The sequence below is a fragment of the Ahaetulla prasina genome, chromosome 7 (assembly GCF_028640845.1).
Source record: "Ahaetulla prasina isolate Xishuangbanna chromosome 7, ASM2864084v1, whole genome shotgun sequence".
Classification (NCBI taxonomy): domain Eukaryota; kingdom Metazoa; phylum Chordata; class Lepidosauria; order Squamata; family Colubridae; genus Ahaetulla; species Ahaetulla prasina.
The window spans coordinates 13459383-13484899 of record NC_080545.1 but is presented as its reverse complement, the minus strand read 5'-3'; the positions used below and the strand labels follow the sequence as shown (position 1 = coordinate 13484899).

At 41.5% G+C, this 25517-nt stretch overlaps 1 protein-coding gene across 3 annotated transcripts in view; it reads right to left on the bottom strand.

Moving 5' to 3' along the window:
• Positions 1-4349: 4349 nt before the first annotated feature.
• The window catches only part of LRP6 (LDL receptor related protein 6), an 84256-nt gene continuing 63088 nt past the window's right edge, over positions 4350-25517 (bottom strand). Inside the window, exons 14-23 of one of the 3 annotated variants that reach the window (XM_058190652.1) lie at positions 24101-24312; positions 21081-21274; positions 18712-18921; positions 15856-15981; positions 14165-14401; positions 12857-12967; positions 11414-11644; positions 9981-10117; positions 7923-8020; positions 4350-6705 (exon numbers count right to left, since the gene is read on the bottom strand). In XM_058190652.1, coding sequence (XP_058046635.1) covers positions 6420-6705; positions 7923-8020; positions 9981-10117; positions 11414-11644; positions 12857-12967; positions 14165-14401; positions 15856-15981; positions 18712-18921; positions 21081-21274; positions 24101-24312 — 1842 coding nt within the window. In that variant the 3' untranslated portion in view covers positions 4350-6419. Of the gene's footprint in view, positions 6712-7922; positions 8021-9980; positions 10118-11413; positions 11645-12856; positions 12968-14164; positions 14402-15855; positions 15982-18711; positions 18922-21080; positions 21275-24100; positions 24313-25517 lie in introns of all 3 variants that reach the window. The other 2 variants (XM_058190653.1, XM_058190651.1) reach the window with 2 other exon arrangements.

Here is a 25517-nt window from a genome sequence, read left to right as displayed (position 1 = left end):
GAAGTTCTTGCCCATCTTTTTCGGCCATCAGGTTTTTTTTTTCCTTCTAATTGTTCTTCAACCATTATTTCGTCACTCCTTTCAGCATTTCTCGCTCGTTTTTTTCTCAGATGGCAATTCTTCCTTAGGTTTTCCGAAGCTTGTCCTTTTCCAGCCTAATTCTGAAAAACTTTCTTAGAGGGGATGCAGTTTTAGCCACCTCTTCCAGAATTACATTTGCAGATTTTCTTTGACCAACTGTATTATTATTAAGAGTATTTTTATTATTATTATTATTATTATAATAGCTTGTGCCTCAACTCAAAAGTGTTTTCAGTTTCTTTTAATTAATTGCATTAAAATGTATGTTGGTTTTTTAATGTTGTTTCTGAAGTTTTATGGATTTTTTAAAAAAATAATTCATTCTTGCAATTTCTTCACTTTGTAATCCCTGGGATCTGTGCTTAAGCAGAAGGGTTTGGAGGAAATAGTTCTTGTTTTATATATTTTTTATATTATGAGGTGATCATATAAGATAGGGGCAGCAAGCTTGTAATTTTTGTACATACACTGCATAGTTTCTGCTGAGTTAGGTTGTCCTTGACTCATGACCGGTTGCTTAGCAACCATTCAAATTTAAATATAAGACAGGGTCTTATTTTGGGGGAAACGTGGTACCACGTAAAAATTGTAAAATCAAGTTTGGTCACATAGTGACCTGATTTACAGCTATCACCACTTAGTAGCATAATCGCCACTCAATTTCTGTCATAATGGAGGACTACATAAATGCATTACACAGTGACCTAATTCAACTGCCGTACCTGACTTTTTCCATTTATTAACTCGGATCTAAGCCATCAATGCACTGAATAGATTTTCGGACCAAATTTATTATTAAAAAAAACCCAATGTATTTATTACAACTCCATTTATAGTAATAATAAATGAAAAAAAAAAGGATGAGGAACTTTGTACAAGAGTTATGTACAGCTTGCAAGTAAAACATTCTTTATTTTACAGTACAAACATTTAGCGATTCGAGTGAACTGGGCTGACCAAATGTTGGTCGTCATTATATATCCTTGCATAGCACCATCATACAGACATTTATGAACGTTATTATTTGGGTTTATAAACAAAACAAAAAACAAGACAGTGACAAAGTTTAAAAGTTACAAAAACAAAGCAAGAACATTCAAAAGTTAAAAAGCAGCAGAGGATCCTTCACATAGAGCAGGGGTGGGCAACTACAGCCCCTTTACGACCTACGGACTTCAAGTCCCAGAATTCCTCACCCAGCATGGCTGACTCTGCTCTGGAATTCTGGGAGTTGAAGTCCACAAGTTGCCCAACCCTGACTTAAAGACAAGTCTTGCTTCAGCTCCTAGCAATCTCTTTGCTCAGAGTTTCTTCACCGTTTTCGTCAGGTTGGCTTTTTAAAAAAAAAAAAAAATGGCACAATTGAACAGGAAGACCAGACTTCGTTTTCATTTGGGGTTGGGGTCAGGGAGGAGTCTGGTATTACAAGCTTTCACTTTTAATTTTTTTTTCTTTGACATTCTCTGCTACTGTCAATCTTCCTTTCCTAGTTCATTTAACTTTGGTGTTAAAATAGGAATTTTTTTTTTAACAGCAGTTTCCATGGATAACCTTGGTTGAAAATATTTGCAATATAAAAGTGGCCCCTGGGATCAAATTAACTAGTATCTTTAACTAATATATCGATGTAAAATACAAACCCTCCTTTGTAGCCTCATTCAGCACAAAACTGGATGAATAAGAACATGCTTTACAATCCCCATGAGGTATTTCTTAATAGATTTGACTGGGAATTGAATTTCCTAACCTGCCTATATTTGGAACATGTGCGGAAACATTCCATTTTTCACTTACAAAAAAAAAAAAAATCAATTCCTTTATAAAGATTTAACTAGTGGTCAAACTGTTTTGATTACTCCTTTCCTGTTTTAAAAGTATTTCACACATTTAAACCCCTTAAATAAAAACTAGCCATGTTGTTAACATGCTTTCATGGATTTTTACAGGTCACTTTTATTTAAAGCAATTAAAAATAATAATCCTAAGTGTTTTTTTAAAAAAAATTATAAATATTGGGGTGTTTTTTGCATAAAATGTGTCCTGGGCAAAGAGGTTTATTTTAAGAAAGATCATTTTAAAACCAGCCACAAAGCTTCCTAAAACTAATTCAAGGGTCTCCAACCTTGGTCCCTTTAAGACTTGTGGACTTCAACTCCCAGAGTTCCTCAGCCAGCTTTGAAGTCCACAAGTCTTAAAGGGATCAAAGTTGGAGACCCCTGAACTAGTTGTCCCAACTTCGTCTTCACCAAAGCAAACTAATCACTTTTTAGAATGTAAGAGAATACGAGGAGGTGCAAAATGTTGAAATAAAGACAATATGGACTAGAGGTGGTATTCAGCCAGTTTGGAGCAGTAGCATCTGAACCGGTTGTGGAAATTGGCTGAACCGGTAGCAGAAATTGTGGGTGGGCCTGCCAACCCTCCCAGGCGCTATGCCATCCTATTTTGAAGCCGCGTGCAAGCACAGTGCGCGCCTGCTCACATTTGCGAACTGGTAGGGAAAGTAAGCAAATACCACCTCTGCTGTGGACCTGCAGCTATCACATATCTGACGCACAACTAAAATTAAGGCCTATTGAAGATTTTCAAGGAAAGATGGAATAAATGGAAGGAGAAAAACGCTCAGCCACACCAAAACACATTACCTGCAAAGGTAGCTGCAAAAGTATACTACTTTTATAGCCTTTGACATGATCAGACTAATCAAATTCATTACGGTTGTTTCAAACAGTTAGTGGGTCTCTTTTTCAGTGCATCTCAAGGCCTGCCTTTCTTAAAAGATGACTCTACCATTGTTCTGAGCTTGGCTGCCCACTGAAGATACGTCCTAGCGCCTGATGAGAACCTCAAGAACCTAACAATTCAGGTCTGAAGCTATTTATATCTCTAGTATTGTAATAGATCTGTTACTGGGCTCTGCAGCTTACATTTCCCTGCTGGGATGAAATTGTTATTGTGAGAAACAAGAAATTATGGCAAATGGGAGGAAACCTATTTATTTGCCTATTTACCAGCAAATCAAGCCTGTAAAGAAGATACTGTTTCATGACATTTGCATGGAGCCATCCGAACAGGAGGTAAACCTTGGGAATCCTTTGCCTCTAGTGGAGGCAACTTCCGGTTCACAAAGAGCAGACCTAGTTATAGTACTTTGCATTTGTGAATCCAGAAGGGATTTAAAAACTTGTGTTCCAAAATCCGATCACGGTTATCAATCAGCACAAAGCGAGGTCAACCTTATCTCCCAGGAACCGTTTAAAATAATCTCTGCATGTTCTTCAGCCCCAAAGTTTGCAATTCAGAGCATCCTTAATAAAAGTTTTAGAGGCAGAGGAAGACGAAGGGAAGAATGAAATTGTCTACGTGATCTCTGGGCAGGTTTAAGAAAGATTTTAGATAGGATGACCTCTGATTAGTAATGTAGATATAAAGCTGAGAGTGATGAAATTTTAAAACGTAAATAGAATTTATTAATGATGTTGAAGGGAATTCAGCACGGGGACTAGACTTCATTTAAATATTTTCCTGAATGGGTTAAATTTGATTTACTTCTATAATCAGATTGTGTGCAAATAAATAATTGAATTTAAAGAAGAAGGAAAATACATTGTATTAGACTATAATTTAGGTGAAACTTGATATGTTTAAAGATGTACCTGATCAATAATTTGTTCACAATGATTCTTTTTTATTATGCTTGTAAAATAAAATTGGCAAAAATAAAAATAAAAAAAATAAAAGTTTTAGCTGCTCCCTGTCTGCCTTACAAAAAAGAAAAAAGCTGAAAACTGGTAACATTGGAGAGTTTCTCACATTTTTTTCTGTAACGTATAATGAAGACAACAGAGCAACCTCTCTCTTTTTTTATATATCACCAAGATTTAAAAAAAAAATCAATGTCAAGAGCTGAGAAAATATTTTGACATAGAGGAAGGTTCAAAAACGGGCATTCACAGTGTTTCAGGCTTAAGAATTGAAAGTTCTGCCAGAGAGCAGGAAGCAGCGTGTTGATGTTGCACGCTGCAGAGTCTGGCTACGGCCGGATTGAAGGTGCCCCGGGTGAGAAGCAGCATTTCCAATCAAGGATGCAGCCAGGCTGGGAAAAAAAAAGTCTTTGCAAGTTTCTTGATAAAGGAAAAAAAAATTAGCATGGTTTAAACCAGAGTTCTCCAACCTTGGCGACTTTAAGCCTGGGGGACTTCAACTCCCAGAATCCCCCAGCCAGCAAAGCTGGCTGGGGAATTCTGGGAGTTGAAGTCCCCCAGGCTTAAAGTCGCCAAGGTTGGAGAACTCTGGTTTAAAATACAAGTGCCTGTGGTGATTCAGTGCACGTAGACTCACTGAACGAACTGCAAGGGTATATGTTCTTTTTTTTTTTTTACATTAAACTAAGAATCCATCGTTCACTTTCATAAATATGCCACCTATATGTGTGATTTAAAAAAAAAAATAGGGCCCCTCTTTGGGGCACTACTGAAGTCTACTGAAAAGCTGGGAGGTTTATTCAGAGGTAATCCGCCCTTGTCTCGGGTCTGAAAACATCACTGATCTGGTAGGAGAACTAATCCGATTGTACTGGCAGGAAGAAATGAAAATCATTTCTTGCATACACCCATAATTTCTCTCTCACACACACACAAACACATGCACGCACACCACTCACAAAGAGCCTGGTCACCAAGGACTCAGACTCCAGGACTCTATGCAAGTAAGGAAGAAGCAGAGACCCCCCCAATGGTATGTCTGCTCCCTCTCCTGTTAGGAGCAGAAGAAAATATTGGTAACAGAAGCAAAATCCCTCAATTTTTGGAAGGAGGAAGAGGACAACACGCTAACTCCCCTCTCCCCCACCCACCCCCCGCTTTGAAATGGATGACTTTCTCAATCTTGCAAAAGCTTGTATCTTCATGCTGGCATGCCCGTCCTTGGGTCCTAACAGGTGAGTTTGCTTTGGATGAAGCAAGAGCACCTTCTCTTTACTGGAGGGCTGCTTCACAAGAAGACACACATTTTCCTGGCCTTGCATGAGGGGTGAAATTCAGCAGGTTCTGGAGAACCGGTAGCGGAAAATTTGAGTAGTTCGGAGAAGCGATAAATACCACCTCTGACTGGCCCCAGAGTGGGGTGGGAATGGAGATTTTGCAGTATCCTTCCCCCAGGAGTGGGGAGGGAATTGGGATTTTGCAGTACCCTTCCCCTGGAGGGGGGTGGGAACAGAGATTTTGCAGTATCCTTCCCCTGCCACACCCACCAAGCCATACCACAGAACTGGTAGTAAAAAAATTTGGATTTCACCACTGGCTTGCATGGGGTCCCCGCAGGCTCAGGGAAACACATGGCTGAGTCAAGGGGAAGGAGGCAGCCACGGTGTTGCCAAGGCTCCTTAACTCAAATCTGTGTTTTCCTGGGACTCGGTGGCTGCTCCCTCAGTCCAGGAAAAGGTGCGGCTTCTTGAAGGAATTGCTGGCAGGTAGCGGAGGTGCCCCCCCCCCTCACTCCAGCTCTCAAGCATCTTTGTCCACTTTGGATTGAACTACAAGACATTTCTACAGCTTTGGACAAAACCACCTGCAATACTATGATGAGAACTTCAAAATAGGGACAAAGAGCTGGTGACGCAGTAGGACACCTGGGACAATTTCAGGGGGTGGGAATTCCAGGGCATGTTCAGAAGCGTGGGTGAGCGTGACTGTTTTGAGTGCGCTTTGAAAAGTCCACTTTTGTAGAAAACGAAGTTCTTGGTGTACCGATCTGTCTCAACAGTTTTCTTCAAGTTTAATTTAATTGCTTCCCTGTCAGAGTAAAAAAAAAGAACATTAAGTTGCTCAGCTCTTGGCAGATATTCTTAAATGCTGCTTTATGGTGCCCGTCCTTTCACTCCTTTCCTTGTTTTTTCCTTCCTCTTTTTTTTTTTTTAAAAAAAACACCCCACTTCCTCCTTCTTTGTCTTCTTTTTTTTGATATTTGGCTCATTGAACAGCAACATCTCCGGGTCCTTCAGTTTCCTTACATGCTCAGTCCCTTCACGGATTTTAAGGCATCTTCTTGTGTTCCATTTGGAAAAATAATAATTAAAAAAAACTTTGTATACAAACTTTTAAAAAAATTTTCTTATGTCACAAAGCAGCAATTTCTGTTTTTTTTTAGGAAAAATATATAAATAACCTCTTTACTCCCTCCCTCTCCCTCTCCCTCATTCTACAAAAGGCAACTTCCCCCCCAGGTCAAACATTTTCACTGTACACGGGAGACTCTGCCCCCATGTTCCTCAACAAGGGCAAGCAACACTATGTACAACAGCTGAGCTGGACGCAGTTGGGGGGAGGGGCGAGCTTCCCTCACGAGGAATCGGTGCAAGGAGAAGGGGGTGGCGGGTAGAGGTGGTGCGTGTAGCTCCGCTCTGTGTAAGGGGAAGGCGGGCAGCTCTCGTAGTTCTCCTCTGCGGACAAGTACTGGCTGCGTGGGGTTGGTGGCGGTGGCGTGGGCTCAGAATCGTAGTTGAGGTCGCTGGCGTAGCCTTTGCCGCCCACGATCATCACCCGACGGCTGGGTGCGTAGTCACTGTCGCAAACGTCGGTGCTGCACGGGGTTGTCGGAGGTGCAAAATGGCGGTAGCTGTACGGCCTGTAACTGGGCAGAAAACATTAAGAGACGTGTGAGCATCAACGCCAGAAAACAGATGAAGGTCTTCTCGAGCCGTGTGGTGTTGTCATCTGTTGCCACCAAGGAAGGACATGTCCCAAAGGTGCTTTTTTCAAGAGGCAGCTGGACTTTCTGGTTTTTCTTTGAAGGCGTTTCTCTTCTCATCCCAGAAGCTTCTTCAGCTCCCCCACCATCCAGTCAGAGCTGAAGAAGCTTCTTGGATGAAAAGAGAAACGTCTTCAAAGAAAAACCAGAAAGTCCAATTGCCTCTTGAAAAAAGCACCTTTTGGGACAACCATGACCTGGATGACTGAGAATCTCCATAGACATTCGAGGAGGACATGATTTTTGGATTAACTTCCTCTTACAGAGTGGGTGGCTCTTAAATGGGATGGCTCCATGTGTGTCCTCCATCAAGCAGGCATTCAAAAACATCCTTTCCTATTTCCACGGTTGCTGTAGCAGCAATCAAGCCAGAAGAATGTCATGCCTTCTACAGAAAGCCTGGCCCTGTGGTCCATCGTTTCTCCAGATGCAACACAAATCGCTGCCAGGAAATTACAACAAGGTTGTTTCTGTGGCTTCCAGGCAAAATGGAGTCACATGCCAGAGGGATACTAGATTCATGAAAGATTTTTCTCTGGTGAGATTTTACTTATCCACATATTGCATTTTCCTCCCTCCCTCCCTCTCTCCTTAGAATAGAATAGAACAGAACAGAACAGAACAGAATAGAATAACAGAGTTGGAACGGACCTCGGAGGTCTTCTAGTCCAACCCTCTGCTTAGGCAGGAAACACTACACCACTTCAGACAAATGGTTATTCAACATCTTCTTAAAAACTTCCAGTGTTGGAGCATTCACAACTTCTGGAGTCAAGTTGTTCCACTGATTAATTGTTCTAACTGTCAGGAAATTTTCCTTAATTCTAGATTGCTTCTCTCCTTGATTAATTTCCACCCTTTGCTTGTTGTCCTGCCCTCAGGTGCTTTGGAGAATAGCTTGACTCCCTCTTGTTTCTGGCAGCCCCTGAGATATTGGAACACTGCTATCATGTCTCCTCCAGTCCTTCTTTTCATTAAACTAGACATATCCAGTTCCTGCAACCGTTCTTCATGTTTTAGCCTCTAGTCCCCTAATCATATATCCTGAACCTATCGGGCAAGTAGCATGCCCCTATTGGGACATATGGACTTACCTGTACGACCTGTGTGTAGAAGGGCTGTTGGACGAATAACCAAATTCCATTGTGTAGCGGGAGTCCTCTGTTGCTGGTGATGGAGGAGGGTTCAAAATCTTTAAAGGGAGAATAGAGGGAGTGTCAGCTTTAAGAGAAGCACCGTATTTGCTCCAAGGAAATGTTTTTCTCCACACCAGGAAGGCCATCCGTACTAAACACCAAACTGAAGTTTATTACATATACTACAGCACTGCTATTTTCTTTTATTAAATGTTTATTACGTTTAATAAACATTTCTTCCCCCCTGGTTTAACTATAAGCCTTTTGGATTCTGAGATTAATTTGTATTCTGTGTCCCTGTTACTTTCAGCTGGAATTGGATCCTTTAAGGACTTATTTACTTAATAACTTTATAAATTACTTTTCTGCTTAAAATCCAAAGCAGTGCTTAGTGGAGTGTTTCTCAACCTTAGCAATCTTTAAGATGTTGTGGACTTCAACTCCCAGAATCCCCCTCCCCCACCAGCACATCAATGAAGTCCACACAGCTTAAAGTTGCTAAAATTGGAAACAGTGGCACAGAAAATAACAATTTAAAAGATCAACAGTTATATCTTTTTCTTCTCAAGTCTGATAAATCTTTCTTATAGTATGTTCTCCTCAAATGATGTTAAAAAAAATATCCAAAATGATGTTTACTTTTATTCTATTCATTGTTATTTATTTTCTACCCTTCCTTCTTGAAGCACCCATTCTTCATTAATAAAATTTCAACTGGCCAATGGAGGATTTTGTTCAGATAATTTCAACCAAAAATATACAAAATATACTCCACCAATATACAAAAATCCTCCACCAATCCAGCCAAAAATCCTCCACCAATATACAAATTAAACATTTTAGATTAGCCAGAATCCCATTCAATTACTCCTCTAGGTCTCCACAATCACGCTGGAGCTTCCGCAATGATCAATAGATGCCCCAACAATCCGCATCACAACTGCCCTTCCCTCCCACAAGGATACTTAAGGATTTCCCTCCCCCTCACCGGTATTTTAAGCAAATGCTCTGATTTGCACTTTTTGAAACAAGTTATATTTTGGGATTCACATCTGCAGTAACTTTCTTGGCACAACCACTCAAACTGAAATTCAGAAGTACCAAAAGGCCTTTTAATGGTTTTCCTGACCAAGAGGTCACGGCCTTCCTTCTGCAAGTCCTGACTAGGAAGCCAGGAAAACAGTTGTTAAGTTTCCACTAAGATCTTTGATTGGTGCCCTTTGCCCATTGTTAAATTGGTCCAGGTTTGGAATTCTGCAATTTAAAAGTTGTCCCATCTATTATATTGGTCTGGGAAGAGCAAGCGAGCGAGTGAGGAAATAGGGAGGAAAGGAGGGGAGGAGGGAGAGAGGAAATAGGGAGAATAGAACAGAATTTTTTATTGGCCAAGGAATTTGTCTTGGTGCATACGCTCTCAGCATACATAAAAGAAAAGATACGTTCGTCAAGAATCATAAGGTACAACACTTAATGATAGTCATAGGGTACAAATAAGCAATCAGGAAACAATATCAATATAAATCATAAGGATACAATCAACAAAGCTGCAGTCATACAGGCCTAAGTGGAAGGAGATGGGTGAGGGGAATGATGAGAAGATTAATAGTAGTGCAGACTTAGTAAATAGTTTGACTATTTGGGAACAGCATGCAAGCGAGTGAGGAAATATGGAGGGGGGGAGGAAATCGGAAGGGAGAGAGGAAAGAAATAGGGAGGGAGGGAGGAAATAAGGAAGGAGGGAGGGAGGGAAGGAAGGAGGGAAACAGATATTAAAACACAGGTAGAAAGTGTTTGTGAAAGTATATAAGTAATGAGAATGTGCCCTTCATCATAAAATGATGCCAATAAAGGGAAGTAGGACAGGGCAATATGGTTAATCCCAATTTTTCATGCAAATTTAAGCTCACATTTTCTCCCTTGTTATCCAAATGGTTCCATCCACTTGACTGAATTCCTTCAGTTTGTGTGGAGAATCAATCTTTCAGATTTAAGATTCCAAAAAAAAAGGTCTCTTACTGGAGGGAAGTAGGTTCCTTTGATGCTGGAGGAGCTGCTGGAGGAAGCCCCAGTGACGTGAGCTCTGTCATAAGGTGGGCCGCTGCTTCCTGCCATGATGCTAAGTGAACTGATCACAGATTTACCACGGGACATTCCTAAAGAAAACCCAAAGGAATTCAGTTAAAGACGAAGAAGGTTTATTTACGCATCATTTGTCCAACCTAATTTAACAGGAGTCCTGTTTACTTTATGATTATAACGACGCAAAGGTCATTCTGAAGATGCATTTTCCAGGACCGATGGAGCAGGGGTGAAATTCAGCAGGTTCTGGAGAACCGGTAGTGGAAATTTTGAGTAGTTCGGAGAACTGGCAAATACCACCTCTGGCCAGCCCCGCCCCCATCTATTCTCTGCCTCCCGAGTCCCAGCTGATTGGGAGGAAATGGGGATTTTGCAGTATCCTTTCCCTGGGGTGGGGTGGGAATGGGGATTTTGCAGTATCCTTCCCCTGGAGTGGGAATGGGGATTTTGCAATATCCTTCCCTTGGATTGGGGTGGGATTTTGCAGTATCCTTCCCCTGCCACGCCCACCAAGCCACACCATGCCCACAGAACCGGTAGTAAAAAAAAAAATTGAATTCCACCACTGCGATGGAGGCATTCTGGGGAACGAGAGAACTTGAGACCCCAAAAAGATATATCTAAAGAATCTGTTTATTTATTATTTATTTATTTATTTGATTTGATTTTTATACCGCCCTTCTCCCGAAGGACTCAGGGCGGTGTACAGGCAGAAGTAAAAAAGACAATACAATGTACAATTTAAAATATAAATTAAAAAACTTATTATAATTAGCCCGAAACTTTAAAATATATAAAAAACTAAAATCCCATTTAAAATAGATATTAAAAATTTAAGAAATTTAAAAGACCAATAAAATTCAAGCCAGCCCCGCGCGAATGAAAAGATGTGTCTTCAGTTCGCGGCGGAAGGTCCGAAGGTCAGGTATTTGGCGTAAACCCGGGGGAAGCTCGTTCCAGAGTGTGGGAGCCCCCACAGAGAAGGATCTTCCCCTGGGGGCCGCCAGCTGGCATTGCTTGGCGGACGGCACCCTGAGAAGTCCCTCTCTGTGAGAGCGTACGGGTCGGTGGGAGGAATGAGGTAACAGCAGGCGGTCCCGTAAGTACCCAGGCCCTCCCCTCTCATTTTATAGGAAGAGATTTGATTGATGTGACACTTTTGCCTTCCCAAATGCAAATCACAAATCTGTAGCCTTTTTATAAGATTTCCAGCCACGCTGGACATTTTCTTAACTAGCAAAATGCTTGCTGGATTCCTCAATGCGACAAAGGTCATAAGCGTGAAAAATGGACTTTTTCAGTGCTGTCGTAACTTTGAACGGTCACCAAAGGAACGGTTGTAAATCGAGGACTACTTGTATAAAACTGACCTGGAAGAGATCCAGAAAGGGAGCTTGGGTGAGGCACATAACCCAGAGGCACAGAAGACGGTCCATGGACAACGTAGTCATTGGTCATTGTTTCTCCATCTCCTTTCATGCGTGGGCACAGCACTCTCTGACAAACAAAATACATAGCACCAACGACAAAAACCGTAAGGATCACACCGATGATGGAACCGATTGTATTGGTGGCAGGTGGGGCTGGTTCTTCGGTTGTGTCTAAAAGGAAGGAGAAAAATCAAACTTAAAAAAAAGACGACAGCTCTGTAGAACTTCTCTATTCCTTAATGTTTTATGTCTATGTATGTTTACCCATTAGTATAGCAGCTGTTTAACTATTATCCTTCTCATATTTTCTACTATCTTCTCTAATAGGTATCATTAGTATTATTGCTATTACTCTGTTGTTTTGTATCTACAGTGAAAGCTTATGCACCAAAGAAAAAATATAGTATAGTATAGCACAGCATAGTATAGTATAATATTAACATAGTATTAGTTTAGTGTAGTTTTGTATTTGTATATTAGTACATTCTATTCTATTCTGTTCTATTCTATTCTATTCTATTTTTATTCTATATTCTACCCTATCCTATCCCTCTCCCTTATTCTATTTCTATTCTTTGCTCTGCTCTGCTCTACTCCTATTCTTTGTTCTATTCTGTTCTGTTCTATTCTATTCGTGGTGGTGCAGTGGTTAGAATGCAGTATTGCAGGCTAATTCACTGCTTACTGCCAGGAGTTTGATTCTGACCAGCTCAAGGTTGACTCACCCTCCATCCTTCCAAGGTGGGTAAAATGAGGACCCAGATTGTTGAGGGCAATATGCTGATTCTGTAAACCGCTTAGAGAGGGCTGTAAAGCACTGTGAAGCGGTATATAAGTCTAAGTGCTATTGCCACCCTATCCCATCCCATCCCTATTCCTACTATTTCTATTTCTATTCGTGTTCTAAACTCTGCCCAATTGTATCAATGGAAAGAGGGACATATCATGAAATAACTGACCTTTTTCACTATATTGATACTTGACACAAAAACTGAATTTTAGTAAAGCTGAGTATTTTCACACATGAGCAGCCTTCCCATTGATATACAAATTAAAGCAAAATTACACAAAACGAATCAAAGTGAGGTGACCTTAGTGCTCTCATTCTCCCTTGGTTCTTTTCTTACAGGTGTGTCATTACCCAAATTAAGTAACATCAACAGTACAAATCAAACTGAACACGCTGTGTTTATTGCAAATAGCAGAACACTATCAGAATGTGAAGAGCTAAGCCTGCCATTCAGCAAAGCAGATTTTATTATTTACTTATTTTTGCATGCTGCTGAATAATTCTGACTGCTTGCAGCTTACAACAAAACAAAAGACAATGAAGCGAAACAAAGAAGAAAAACATAAACAACAACAACACATGGGTATACTTACAGCAGCCCTGTTCGTCTGAATTGTCATTACAATCTAGGCTGTGGTCACATTTCTTGTTTTTCCCAATACACTGACCACTCGCACACCGGAACTGGTCAGTTAAACAAAGCACTGGAGGGCAGAAAGCAAATCCATCATTAATGGATGAGAAAAATATTTAAAATTCCATAAGTTAGATATTTAACATAAGGACATAAGATAAGTAAACGCATCGGTAAACGTTTATGACTGAACAAAAACAACTTCCTTATCTTGGATTGTCTTCATTATTGTATATACACCTTATTTTAAATTTTGCAGCTTGCTGTTTAAAGGTAAAATTTCCCCAGGGAAGTGTACAATGAAAGGTACACTTTCAAAACTATGATTTGGCAAAACTAAACATGTAAACTAGATTAATAAGGAATTTCAAAGGGGTGGATGGCTTATTCAGGGTGAAATTGGGCCTCATAGTAACTTACACTGCTTAGGCTAATGCCAGCATTACAAACAATGCCAGAATTGTGTTCCCAAGGAACAAGGAACTGGGCCTCTGTGGCTCAGACTGGTTAAGACAGTCTGTTATTAACACACCTGCCTGCAATTACTGCAGGTTCTACTCCCACCAGGCCCAAGGTTGACTCAGCCTTCCATCCTTTATAAGGTAGGTAAAATGAGGACCCAGATTGTTGGGGGCAATAAGTTGACTTTGTATATAATATACAAATAGGATGAAGACTATTGCTAACATAGTGTAAGTCGCCCTGAGTCCTCGGAGAAGGGCGGGATATAAATGCAAATAAAAAACAACAAGAAGAGAGTTGCTGACCACAAATGCACAACATCTCCCCCCAGTGGACAACACTGCCTACTACAACTAATCCTTGACCTAACAATCATAATTGAAAAAGGTAATCCTCAACATACAACAGTTCACATTCCAAGATACAACAGCACTGAAAAAAGTGACTTTTGACCATTTTCCACATTTATGACCCTTGTAGCATCCTCACGGTCATGTGATTTATATTTGGATGCCTGACAACAGACTCACATTTATGACGGTTGCAGTGTCCCGGAGTCATGCGGTCTCCTTTTGCGACCTTCTGACAAGCAAAGTCAACGGGGAACAGATTCACTAAAAAACCGTGTTACTCATTTAACACACCTGTGATCCACTTTATGACTGTGGCAAGAAAGGTCGTAAAATGGGGGCAAAACTGACTTAATGTCTGTCTTGCTTCAGCCATGGGAGTTTTGGGCTCAAGTGTGGTCGTAAATCGAGGACAACGTGTAACAATCCCTACTTTGCTCAGGGACATGGAATACCTTTGCATTTCTTTTCGTCCGAGTTATCCTGACAATTTGGTTCTCCGTTGCACTGCAGGGTGGCATCGATGCACTGCCCGCTCTCACACTGGAACTGGGAATCCGAGCACAAGGGGCAGTTCTTCTCATCACTGGCATCTTCACACTCCGTGAACCCATCACAACGCCAGGCCACAGGGATGCAGTCAATCTCTCCTGTGTAACACGTGAACTGTTGCGGGGAGCAAGTTGGAGGCTCTGTTGGGGAGAGGAGAGAAACCCTCTATTTTCAGATTCAACAAAAAGAGTAAGCGAAGTAGCTGTCTGAATACTGTGACAAAATATCTCTGCACAAGCTGGACTTAGGTATCTGGAAATTTGGGATTTGATTAAAATGTGCATTGATTGAACTCTCCCGGCCCATGACCAATGACTCTAGGAACCACAGTTGTACATCAATGTACAATAGCAATAGAGCTTAGACTTATATACCACTTCACAGCCCTCTCTAAGCAGTTTAAAAGAGTCAGCATATTGCCCCCCGCAACAATCTGGGTCCTCATTTTACAACCTCGGAAGGATGGAAGGCAGAGTCAAAGCAATATGCTGACTCTGTAAACCGCTTAGAGAAGGCTGTAAGGCACTGAGAAGTGGTATCTAAGTCTAAGTGCTATTGCTATTAACGTACGGCATTGTTACAGTAGCCAAGAGACCACAAAGTTATTGCAGAGTAGTAGTTGGGCTTGCCAAGGGAGCCAGCCCTCTTATAGGACAAGCTTGTGCACTTCCCAAAGTGTGCCACAGGAGGGCAAGACAAGTGGCCCTTCCTGCACGTCACCCAAGGCTTCCAACCCTTCGCAGAGCTGCCTCGCAAATGGGCACCACAACCAGGAAGGTTCCGAACCATCAGGAATTTGCCTGCCCGCACAGAGCACCAGCTGGTCTCCCCCACCAAAGTGGTACCTGTTGTGACCCAGGCCCAAGTAGGTAATAATAAATTTAGTTCGTGGAAAAACAAACAAACTTTATTCGAACAGCTGGGAATTACTTCATTCCCAGCGTCATTCAACTCAAAGTAAAACAAATGCCTCCCAACACAATTCCTCAGTTCTTTCCCAAACCTTAGGCAAACTGCCAAAGGCCCTTCCTGGCAAACGTCCAGAAGCCACAAAAACAAAGTGTAGACAAAGCAGAAGACGGAGCAGAAGATGAAGCTACAACATTGTTTTCCGGCAAAGCCCAAACGCTATTGCTGGTCTGTTTTAAGCCTTATGGGAGGAGCCAATTATCTCTTGGCCCTACTCCCGAGTTGTCCTCTCTGCATGAGCTGCTCTTGCCTTCTGGCAGCTCTTCTCATGCGTACATTAGGAACAGGCTCCTCCTGTTCCTCTGTCTCACTACTATCAGTGTCTGGAGGCTCTGGAGTCTGCACCTCACTTCCCGATGGCTCTGGCCTCACCTCAGCCTCATCGCTGTCCGACTCCGTTGCCAGCTCCGTAGGCTGCTGACGGACCACAACACCTATCTATCAGCTTGCACAGAAGATGTTTGCGAACTGTTAGGTGGACAGAAACTGAGGCGAGTGACAGGAGCGCATCCTGCCACGCAGTGCTTGGGCTTGAACCATCGGTGCAGAGACCATTGCCAGCCAAGGAGCCACCGCATCTCTTTCTACCTAAATCAAGAATACCTTAAGAAAAAAAAAGACTTACCTCCGCAGGAAAGTTCATCTTCAAGCAGGACTAGATGCATGGGACAGGAGCAGCGCGTAGTTCCATCGCTTTTTATAATGCAGATGTGAGAACAGCCACCGTTATCTTGGGAACAGGGGTGCTGTCCTGAAAGATGAAGAGCATTCACAGATGGTATATTATATCTCAAACACTTGTTTGCTTGTTGTTGGTTTTTGGTTTTTTTTATGAGGAAACGGTAGATTTCAAACTGCCTCCTAGGAAACCAAGAGTGGCTCAAAATCTCCAGGAAAATCAGCTACCTCTCCAGTATCAATAATTCTTTGAAAAAGTAAAAATGATTTAAAGCAAGAAGGACAAACGTAAAGGCAAACTTTAGCACCAAAACTTCTTTTCAATGTCTTGGAATGTAAATACAAAGCCATCTCTGCACGATGACATTTCTGGGAAAATTCTAAGGTCAGCATAGTATCCCAAGATCAGTGGTGAAATCCTAATTTTTTTTACTACCCATTCTGTGGCTTGGTGGGCATGGCTTGGTGGGTGTGACAGAGGAAGAATACTGCAAAATCTCCATTCCCACCCCACTCTGGGACCAGCCAGGGGTGGTATTTGCCGGTGGCTGTGGATGCCGGCATCCCGGTACAGTCAGCTAAATCCGCGGCTGACCATCGGTGGCGAATCATTGGCCCCGATGGAGGGGGTGCGCAACTTAGGCGTCCTCCTGGACGAACGGCTGTCTCTAGAAGATCATTTGACGGCCGTCTCCAGGAGAGCGTTCTACCAGGTTCGCCTGGTGCGCCAGTTGCGCCCCTTTCTGGACCGAGATGCCCTATGCACGGTCACTCACGCACTCGTGACGTCTCGCCTGGATTACTGCAATGCTCTCTACATGGGGCTCCCCTTGAAGGGCATCCGGAGGCTACAGTTAGTCCAGAATGCGGCTGCGCGGGTGATAGAGGGAGCCCCTCGAGGCTCCCGCATAACACCCATCCTGCGCAGACTGCACTGGCTACCTGTGGCCTTCCGGGTGCGCTTCAAGGTTTTGGTGACCACCTTTAAAGCGCTCCATGGCATAGGGCCGGGTTATCTACGGGACCGCCTACTGCTACCGAATACCTCTCACCGACCCGTGCGCTCTCATAGAGAGGGACTCCTCAGGGTGCCGTCAGCGAGGCAATGTCGTCTGGCGACGCCCAGGGGAAGGGCTTTCTCTGGGGGCTCCCACCCTCTGGAACGAACTGCCCCCAGGACTTCGTCAGCTTCCGGACCTTCCGCCGCGAGCTTAAAACATACTTATTTAATTGCGCAGGACTGAGCTAGATTTTAATTTACGGGTTTTAAATTGGGTTTTATTCTTATATTTTTAATTATTAGGCTTTTAGAATAAGTTTTTTAATTGTTTTTAGACTGTATTTATCTGTTTTTTAAATGCCTGTAAACCGCCCTGAGTCCTTTGGGAGATAGGGCGGTATATAAATATGAATAATAAATAAATAAATAAATAAAATACTCCGAACTGCTCAAAATTTCCGCTACCGGTTCTCTAGAACCAGTCAGAACCTGTTGGATTTCACCCCTGCTTAAGATGGTCATATTGTTAAACTGACTGATGCACTTTCCTTCCAAAGAAAGTTAAACAATAAGAAATAAGCTGCAAGTCTAAAATCCCTGGGGGGGGCGGGGAAATAAACTGCAAATCTAACATTTTCCTGGAGGGAAAAATTCTTTCTAGCAATGCCTATCATTCTGATGCAGCCAAAAACAGATGTTGCAAAGCTGATGCCAAAGTTTCATATGGGAAGGGACAAATCCCACCACCAAGAAATATGGTTTTAGAACGTTAAAAATCATAATGTTATCTACCGAGTTTAAAATTGCAATCTAAAAAACTGAAACCTGTGAAATCTCTATGCTGTGAAAAAACAAGAAACGTTGTAGTGTCCTAGTCAGGCCATTATGAGAATATGAGTAAAGGAGGGACTGCTCTCTCCAAGTATCTCACCTGCTAATCTGATGAATATATTATTTTGCATGGCATCTACTGTAAATGGGAATCTTCTAGCTAAGCAACAGGAGCTTTCAGACCAGTATTTCTCAAATTTGGCAAGTATGAGATGAATAAACTTCACTCTCAGAATTCTCCAGCTAATAAATTATAGGGAAGCTGTTTTACGAGAGGTAACATTTAAGTTCTACCTTTGGTGTGGTGAAACATGGCAGGGGTGTCAAGTTCAAGGCCCACAGCCTGCATACGGCCCGCTGGGTGCTTAGATCTGGCTCACAGGGCCAGCCTGGAAACAGCAAAGGACCAGCCCGTGGTCCCTCTGCCAGTGAAAATGGAGCTCTGGGGGCCAGGCATGACCAAAAACAGGGCCAGCAGAGGGCTACAGGAGGTCATCGCAGCCGAAAACGGGATGTGGGGGACTGCATACAGGCGCCCTGAGCCCCGTTTTAGCTGGCAGAGGGCTATCAAAACAAACTGAAAACAAAACAAAAGGAGAAATGTTTCCCCTTTTGCATTTGAGCATGCAAGAAGGGACAGGAAAGGAGAAAGGGAAAGAGGAAAGACAAGGGAAAAGATGGGAAGAGAGCAAGGAAGGAAAAGTAAGGAAAGAGGAGAAGAAAGAAGGAAGGAAAAAGAAGAAAAGAAGGAAGAAAGGAAGGAAGGTTGGTTATAATGTGAAAGATGGTTTCAGGGAAGTCCTGCCTTAGCACTTGGCCATCACAAGTCCTGCCTTAGCACTTGGCCTGACCTAAGTGACATCGAGCTGGCCACGCCCACCATGGCCACCCCCACCCACCCCCGGCCCTCCGAAATCAAACACAACCCTGATGAGGCCCTCAATGAAATCAAGTTTGACACCCCTGACTTACGGTATTCCTGCATGTTGAGTTCTTTAACAGCATGGATGTCGCTCAGCTGAGCAATTCGAGCCTGAACCTTCGTACGTCCCTCTTGGCGAGTCATGTCAATTTTCTCAATCATCTGCTGATGACGATCAATCCAGTAAAGCCATTTTTCAAACACGGTCAGGCCTATAGGCTGCAGTATGTTGGAATCTTCTAGTACTATCCGATTTGCACCTTGGTAATGGTTAAAAAAAAGGGGGAAACTGAACCAAAAACAGAATGTTTGTAACTTCACGTATGCTGTGACTGCGTCTTAATGTGAGATGCCTAAGCCATAATGCTGAATGAGCTCAATAAAATGCACAACAGCTGTAAACAAATTTCAAACGCTCCAAGTTTATGTTTGGAAGCAAAGGTTTGTCTCCTCCTCTAATAATGCAAAATCTCTGGAGCTGATTGCCAGAAGTTTCAGCATAAAGACAATATAATTTGCATAAGAGATAATAAATTGATGGGACATCCAGGCACAAGATGCAATGCATACCTTCTATGACTTTAAAAGGGGACTATCCAGACCTAGTCCAACAACAATATCAAGATCAGCAACCAATAAAAGTTCCTGATTTAAGTTGATTAGCATGCATTTCAACTGAAAGTGAAAGATAAGTATATTTAACATGTATCTAAAATTGATCTGAATGGAACCACACCTGTTTTGAGATACCATAACATCCCTGGGGGGGGGGGGGAAATTCTTTCTAGCAATGCCTCTCATTCTGATGGAGCCAAAAACAGATGTTACAAGGCTGATGCCAAATTTCAAATGGAAAGAGACGAACCCGACTTCCAGGAAATATGGTTTTAGAATATTACAAATCACAATGTCATCAACTGAGCTTAACATTACAATCTAAGAAACCGAAACAGGTGAAGTCTCTAAGCTGCGAAAAAGCAGAAACGCTAGAGTGTCCTAGCCCAAGGGTTTGCAAACTTGGCTCTTTTAAGACTTGTGGACTTCAACTCCCAGAGTTCCTGGGAGCAAAGCTGGCTGAGGAACTCTGGGAGTTAAAGTCCACAAGTCTTAAAAGAGCCAAGTTTGCAGACCCCTGTCCTAGCCAGTCCATTATGAGAGTATGTGGGAAGAAAAGTCTGCTTTCTCCAGGTATCTCACCTGCTAATCTGACATTCTTGCTACTATCCAGAGGTGGGTTTCACATAATTTTACCACCGGTTTGCCGCGTGCCGAAAATGTGAGCATGCACAATTCACTCACCTTCTGTGCATGCACGCAGCCTCCCATACATGCTTTGCTTGTGCGCACAGCTTCCATGCATGCACATGGCTTAGAAAATGTGGCTAACTAGGATGGCATAGTGCCGGGGCGGGGGTGGGTGGCCACTACCGGTTCGCCCGAACCAGCTGAACACCACCTCTGCTACTATCAACACCTGTTCTTCCGCAGAGTGAGTTCAAAAGACTCGACTTCCAAACTCCAGGGATTATTTTATTCTATAGTATCTTCTATTCTGAATAGAATGGGGGGCATCTGAAGAATCACTGGGGTCCCGTTTGTAATGGTTTGTAATTCTGACTCATCCCATTGAAAAGGAGATCCCAACTTCCTTGACAGGGATTGATGAACGTGGGAGGTTTTTATTTTTTAAAAGGAAAATCAATGGTTCCAGCTCTCCAACCAATATAGCTATAACATTCTCTAAATCTCATCCAACCAAGCCGCAAGAAATAATTTTCTAACCACAGAGTAAGTCTTCCAGAAACCCCAATTACGACTCCCTAATGAGTTCTATCGTACGGTGGTGGGGGGGTGGGGATGGAGAGAGCAAGAAGCTTAGTAAAAATGCTCTTGTGGTTTAACATAAATCACTATCTGTAAGGAAAGCAGAGGTGGCAATACAGGTAGTGCTTGACTTACAACGGTTCATTTAGTCGCTGTTCGAAGTTACAATGGCACTGAAAACAGTGATTTATGACCATTTTTCACCATTACAACCTTTGTAGAATCCCTGTGACCCTGTGATCAACATTCAGATGCTTGGCAACTGATCCAGACTTATGACCATTGCTGTTTCTCAAGGTCATATCATCACCTTTTGCAATCTTTGACAAGCAATAATAGGGAAGAGAACAATGCTGGGCTGTATGTATGATTAGATCTAGCACCGTACATTTGGGTTCTTAGATTAGCATAGTAAAAACCGTGCCTCAATCTGGAAAGTGTTGCACTGCAAGCTAAGCATAAAAGGAATGTTGTTAGAGCACAACTTTTGTAACAAGCAGTTTGCAACACGGTTTGATTTTCAAAAGGAAGGTACGAAGAAGAGTATTAATTAGGGATTAATTGAAAGGAAAAGACAACAAAACCTTTATCCTACCAGACAGATCGCTGCTCTCGATTCTCCGCAGGTCAGAGTCTGCCCAGAATAACTTCCCCAAGTTGCTATCGACAGCCAAGGCAACGGGTTTACTCAGCCCACTGGAAAAGAGGACCTCCCGTTCGGTTCCGTCTAATGCTGCCCTTTCAATTTTGGGGGGAGATCTTTCTTGGAGATTGGTGAAATACATGTATCTGTGAAATGAAAGAGGATCAAGTTATTTCACGCGTGGTCTCTCTATCCTGTCCCCCACTAAATCAGCCGACTGGATATTGTTGGAGTGCTTGTGGGTGCAGAGAAGAGAACACTAACTAAAAAACAACAACAACCACAAGAGGTGCTGGCAAACAGCTGATTTTGAAATAATTAAATGTGGTGCACATTGGGTGGGAGGCAGAGGTGGTATTTAGCCGGTTAGGACCGGTTTGCCTGAACCGGTAGTGGAAATTGCAGGTGGGCCTGCCGAACCGCCCCGGCTCCATGCCATCCTATTTAGGCACGTTTTTGAGACGGTGTGGATGCGTGGAAGGCGTGCATGTAATCAAACCGCATGTGCGGAAGGTTGGGCGCATGCGTGGACGGGGCATGTGCACACACATTTGAAAAACTGGTAGGGAAAGTAAGTGAATACCACCCCTGGTGGGAGGCTATAAGAAAATCTGAAGCTCAAGGTTGAATGAAGGTTCTGGAAAAAGACAATTTCACACCATTGCCAAAGAAGCTACTTGGGAGTTACATGGAATTCAACGTTTTATTTTATTTAAAATTAATTTTAAAAAACACAAGAAAGTTTGCTTCCAATTTTCCAAAGCTACGTGTTTTGATGGTATCAGTTACTTAGGGTTCAAAGTTTGAAATGCAAATAATCTTTGATGTCAATTGTTTTTTAAAAATAATTGTATTGTATTTAAAAAATAAGCAGAAAAGCTGCCTGTTAAAAAGCAGTTAATATCTTAATCTGTTAATTATGACTGCATACATAATTTTAAGCTCTCATTAACGAAGTGCAGTTCATTAACTAGAGCTTAAAAGTCCACCAACTGTTCTGGATTTTCTCCCCCTTCGCTTTCTAGCAGGAAGAATATTTTAATTTTTAAAATATTCCGTGGTTTACAAAAACGTGAGACTAAATAGTTCCTAAACATTTTATTTTATCCTTCTGCTTCTATAAAGATTAGGAAGCTGCTTAATTTATGGAGGATTCTCCTACTCATTTATTTTATCTGTATTACACACACTGTTTACAAAATTGTGCTACATAATCCTTTAGCTTCATAGATGAAGACATCTTTAAAATTCTTGGATGTTTTAAAAAACAATTTCACATTTCTGTACAGATTTATTATTACAATAATATGCACTCTTCATTATAAATATTGTGCCACCGATTTTAACTTGTTTATTCCAGGGTTCCTTGGACCAGCTTTTATTTTGTGTAATATAGTTTAAATCAGGGGTGAAATGTAAAATTTGTTACTACAAAAAAAACAAAATTTGTTTTTTGGGCGTGGCTGGGGGGGTGTAATGTGACTGGGAGGGCATGGCCAACTTTTTTTTTTTTTAACTTTTAAAAGCATTTTTTCCTGCAAGCCTCTGACGATCAGGCAACTCATCTGGGATCGCCAGAGGAGCCTTTTAAAAGCATTTTTTACAACCTCTCCGGCCGAAGAGGTTGAGAAAAAATGCTTTTAAAGGGTTCTGACGATCCCAGCTGAGTTGCCTGATCGCCAGAACCCTTTAAAAGCATTTTTTCTACAACCTCTTCGGCTGAAGAGGTTGAGAAAAAATGCTTCATTCATTTATTTTATTTAAAGCTTTCCAGGATGAGGTGAGATTAAAATCCAGGAGGGGGTTCCACGAGCTATCGGTGTAAAAGAATTTTAATTGTAGAGTGAAATTGCAACCCATGTAGAATTTACAAAGCCTTCATTAGTGCCAGCAGCAAAGTTAAGAAACCAAGTAAGAGGAACTGAAATATAAACATTTTATGATAAGTAAAACATGTGAACTACTGTTGTCATATCAAATAGAGAAGATTTTTAATTTTTTTCTTTCCTTTCTGCTTGCTTGCTATCCTGTGGTGCTCACTTGTTGTAGGATGTCAGGCACAAGTACTTAAAGAGGCTGAAACAGTCAAGCGTTGTGAGGCCCTGTTATTTATTTATTTATTTGTTTGCTTGCTTATTTGTAATATTATTTGCTTATAAGTTTCAGATGATCCCAGCTGAGCTGCGCAATCATCAGAGGCTTTTTTTTTTACTTTTAAAAGCATTTTTTCAGCTGAAGAAAAAATGCTTTTAAAAGTTAAAAAAAAACTCTGATGATCGCGCGGCTCAGCTGGGCATACTTGGGGTGGGGGCAGGGATTTTTGCTACTGGTTCTCCAAACCACCACCCGCCATCACTATTGGATCGGGCAATCCGGTCTGAACCGGGAGCATTTCACCGCTGGTTTAAATCAAGTGTTTTCCGACACTTAGCAACTTTAAGATGTGTGGACTTCAACTCCCAGCATTCTCCAGCCAGCATGTTGAAAGAATGGAACTGTTAAGCAACTTAGAAAGGTAATAAAAAATAACTCCCACTATTTTAAGTTTGAGAAATTTGAAAAGGGATATAAAAAATGTAATATTTTGTTCATCATTTCCTATTCTTTCTCTCATGGCCTCCTAAACGCTGGTGCCTCTTGAAGTTTCTAGAAATCAAAAGCGGAAGTAATAAAAAAATCATATCAATTCCTTGAGTTGTTCCTTGTTTTTCCTCATGTTTTACACACCCAAACTAAAATGTGCACAACCATTAAAGGCATACAACAATATGTCACTTGTTTAAATAATACACATTTTAGAATGTGAGTGTTAGCACTTCAGGATTTATATCGTGATATTGATTTTCTTTAAAGCATTCAAACATAAAATGGTTGATGTGACACAATAGAAAACAAGAGCAGGAAAAAAGTCAAAAGATAAAAGAATCTGGAGCTGAAATGCCTAAAAATTTCCCACCCTGAAACCCACTTACCCCTTCTCTGGATTCACAACAATAGCTCTAGGCCGATCCTGCTCATTTTTCAACACCACGCCCATCAACCGTCCATCCAGGCGTGTGACATTGATGACGTTTGTGGCTTCACAAGTCCAGTAAATATAACGGCTGTAAATATCAATACTCAGATCGTATGGCTGGATATCTAAATTTTGGTTGGGAACGGGACTCATCACAATGGTAGAACTCTGGAATGAAGAAGGTATAAGATGCTTCAAGGACTCCATCAGAAACAAATTGGAACTTGACACAGAGTTACTTAGTGTGGGACAAATTATATAACTCTGCCATTCTCTCAACCTGGTACCTCCCCCCAAAAAATATTTTAGACAGTTCCACCAGCTAGCATACACAGTGAGTGGTGAAGGACAATAAAGTTTGTTATTGTTCGTTGTTCTTCACTGAACAAGAAATAGTAAGAGTGATAGCAGAATAAATGGTGAAAAACGAATCCAACTTTCCCTGTTAAGCAAATATGGATAAACTCTACAACTGACAGTATAAAAATACTGTATGTGATACATACTTTTTTATATTAAAAAAGAAAAAATATTGCTAGAAATGTGAACACGACACTGGACTTGTTTGATGTTTTTATCACTGTTTTATAAGCAACCAAAGATTATGGAACGTAAGCCTGATGGCCATTTGTAATCTTATAAATAATACGTAAATAATTCTCAAGAAAAGTTGAGCAATTTCTTGGAAATTCTTTTGGCTGCAAAAGAATAAAAACACCAATTCAAGTGTTGAGAAACAGTAGAGGCGATAAGCCCATCTGTAGATTCTCTTTTAAATTTGTGTCATTTTGGCTACTCTCCACAAATGGAAGATTTGTAAATCTTGATACCCTGATAAAACACCAAATACTCAAAAGAACATTAAATTTAAAAGTAATGTTTAAATTTCAGACCAAAATATGAGACAATATACTGAGAAAAAAACTAAGCTATGTGAATTAACATTTCAGTTCCTAATTTGTATTTCCCAAACCAAGATGGGATTTTTAAAATCCCCTTCAGGCAGTTACTATGACAATACAGATATTCCTAGACTTACCACTTTCTGTTGCTAAGCAGAACAATTAAGTGAATTTTGCCACATTTTATAATCTTTCTTGCCACAGTTGTTAAGTGAATCACTGCAGTTGTTAAATTAGTAACACGGTTGTTAAGTGAATCTGGCTTCCCCATTGACTTTGCTTGTCAGCAAGTCACAACAGGGGATCACGTGACCCCAGGACATTGCAACCGTCACAAATCCATGCCAGCTGCCAATTGTCGGGAGTTTGATCATGTGACCATGGGAATGCTGCTATGCTTTTAAGGGTGAAACATAGTAACTCATTTTTTTCAGTGCTGTTGTAATTTCAAATAGTCACTAAATAAATTAT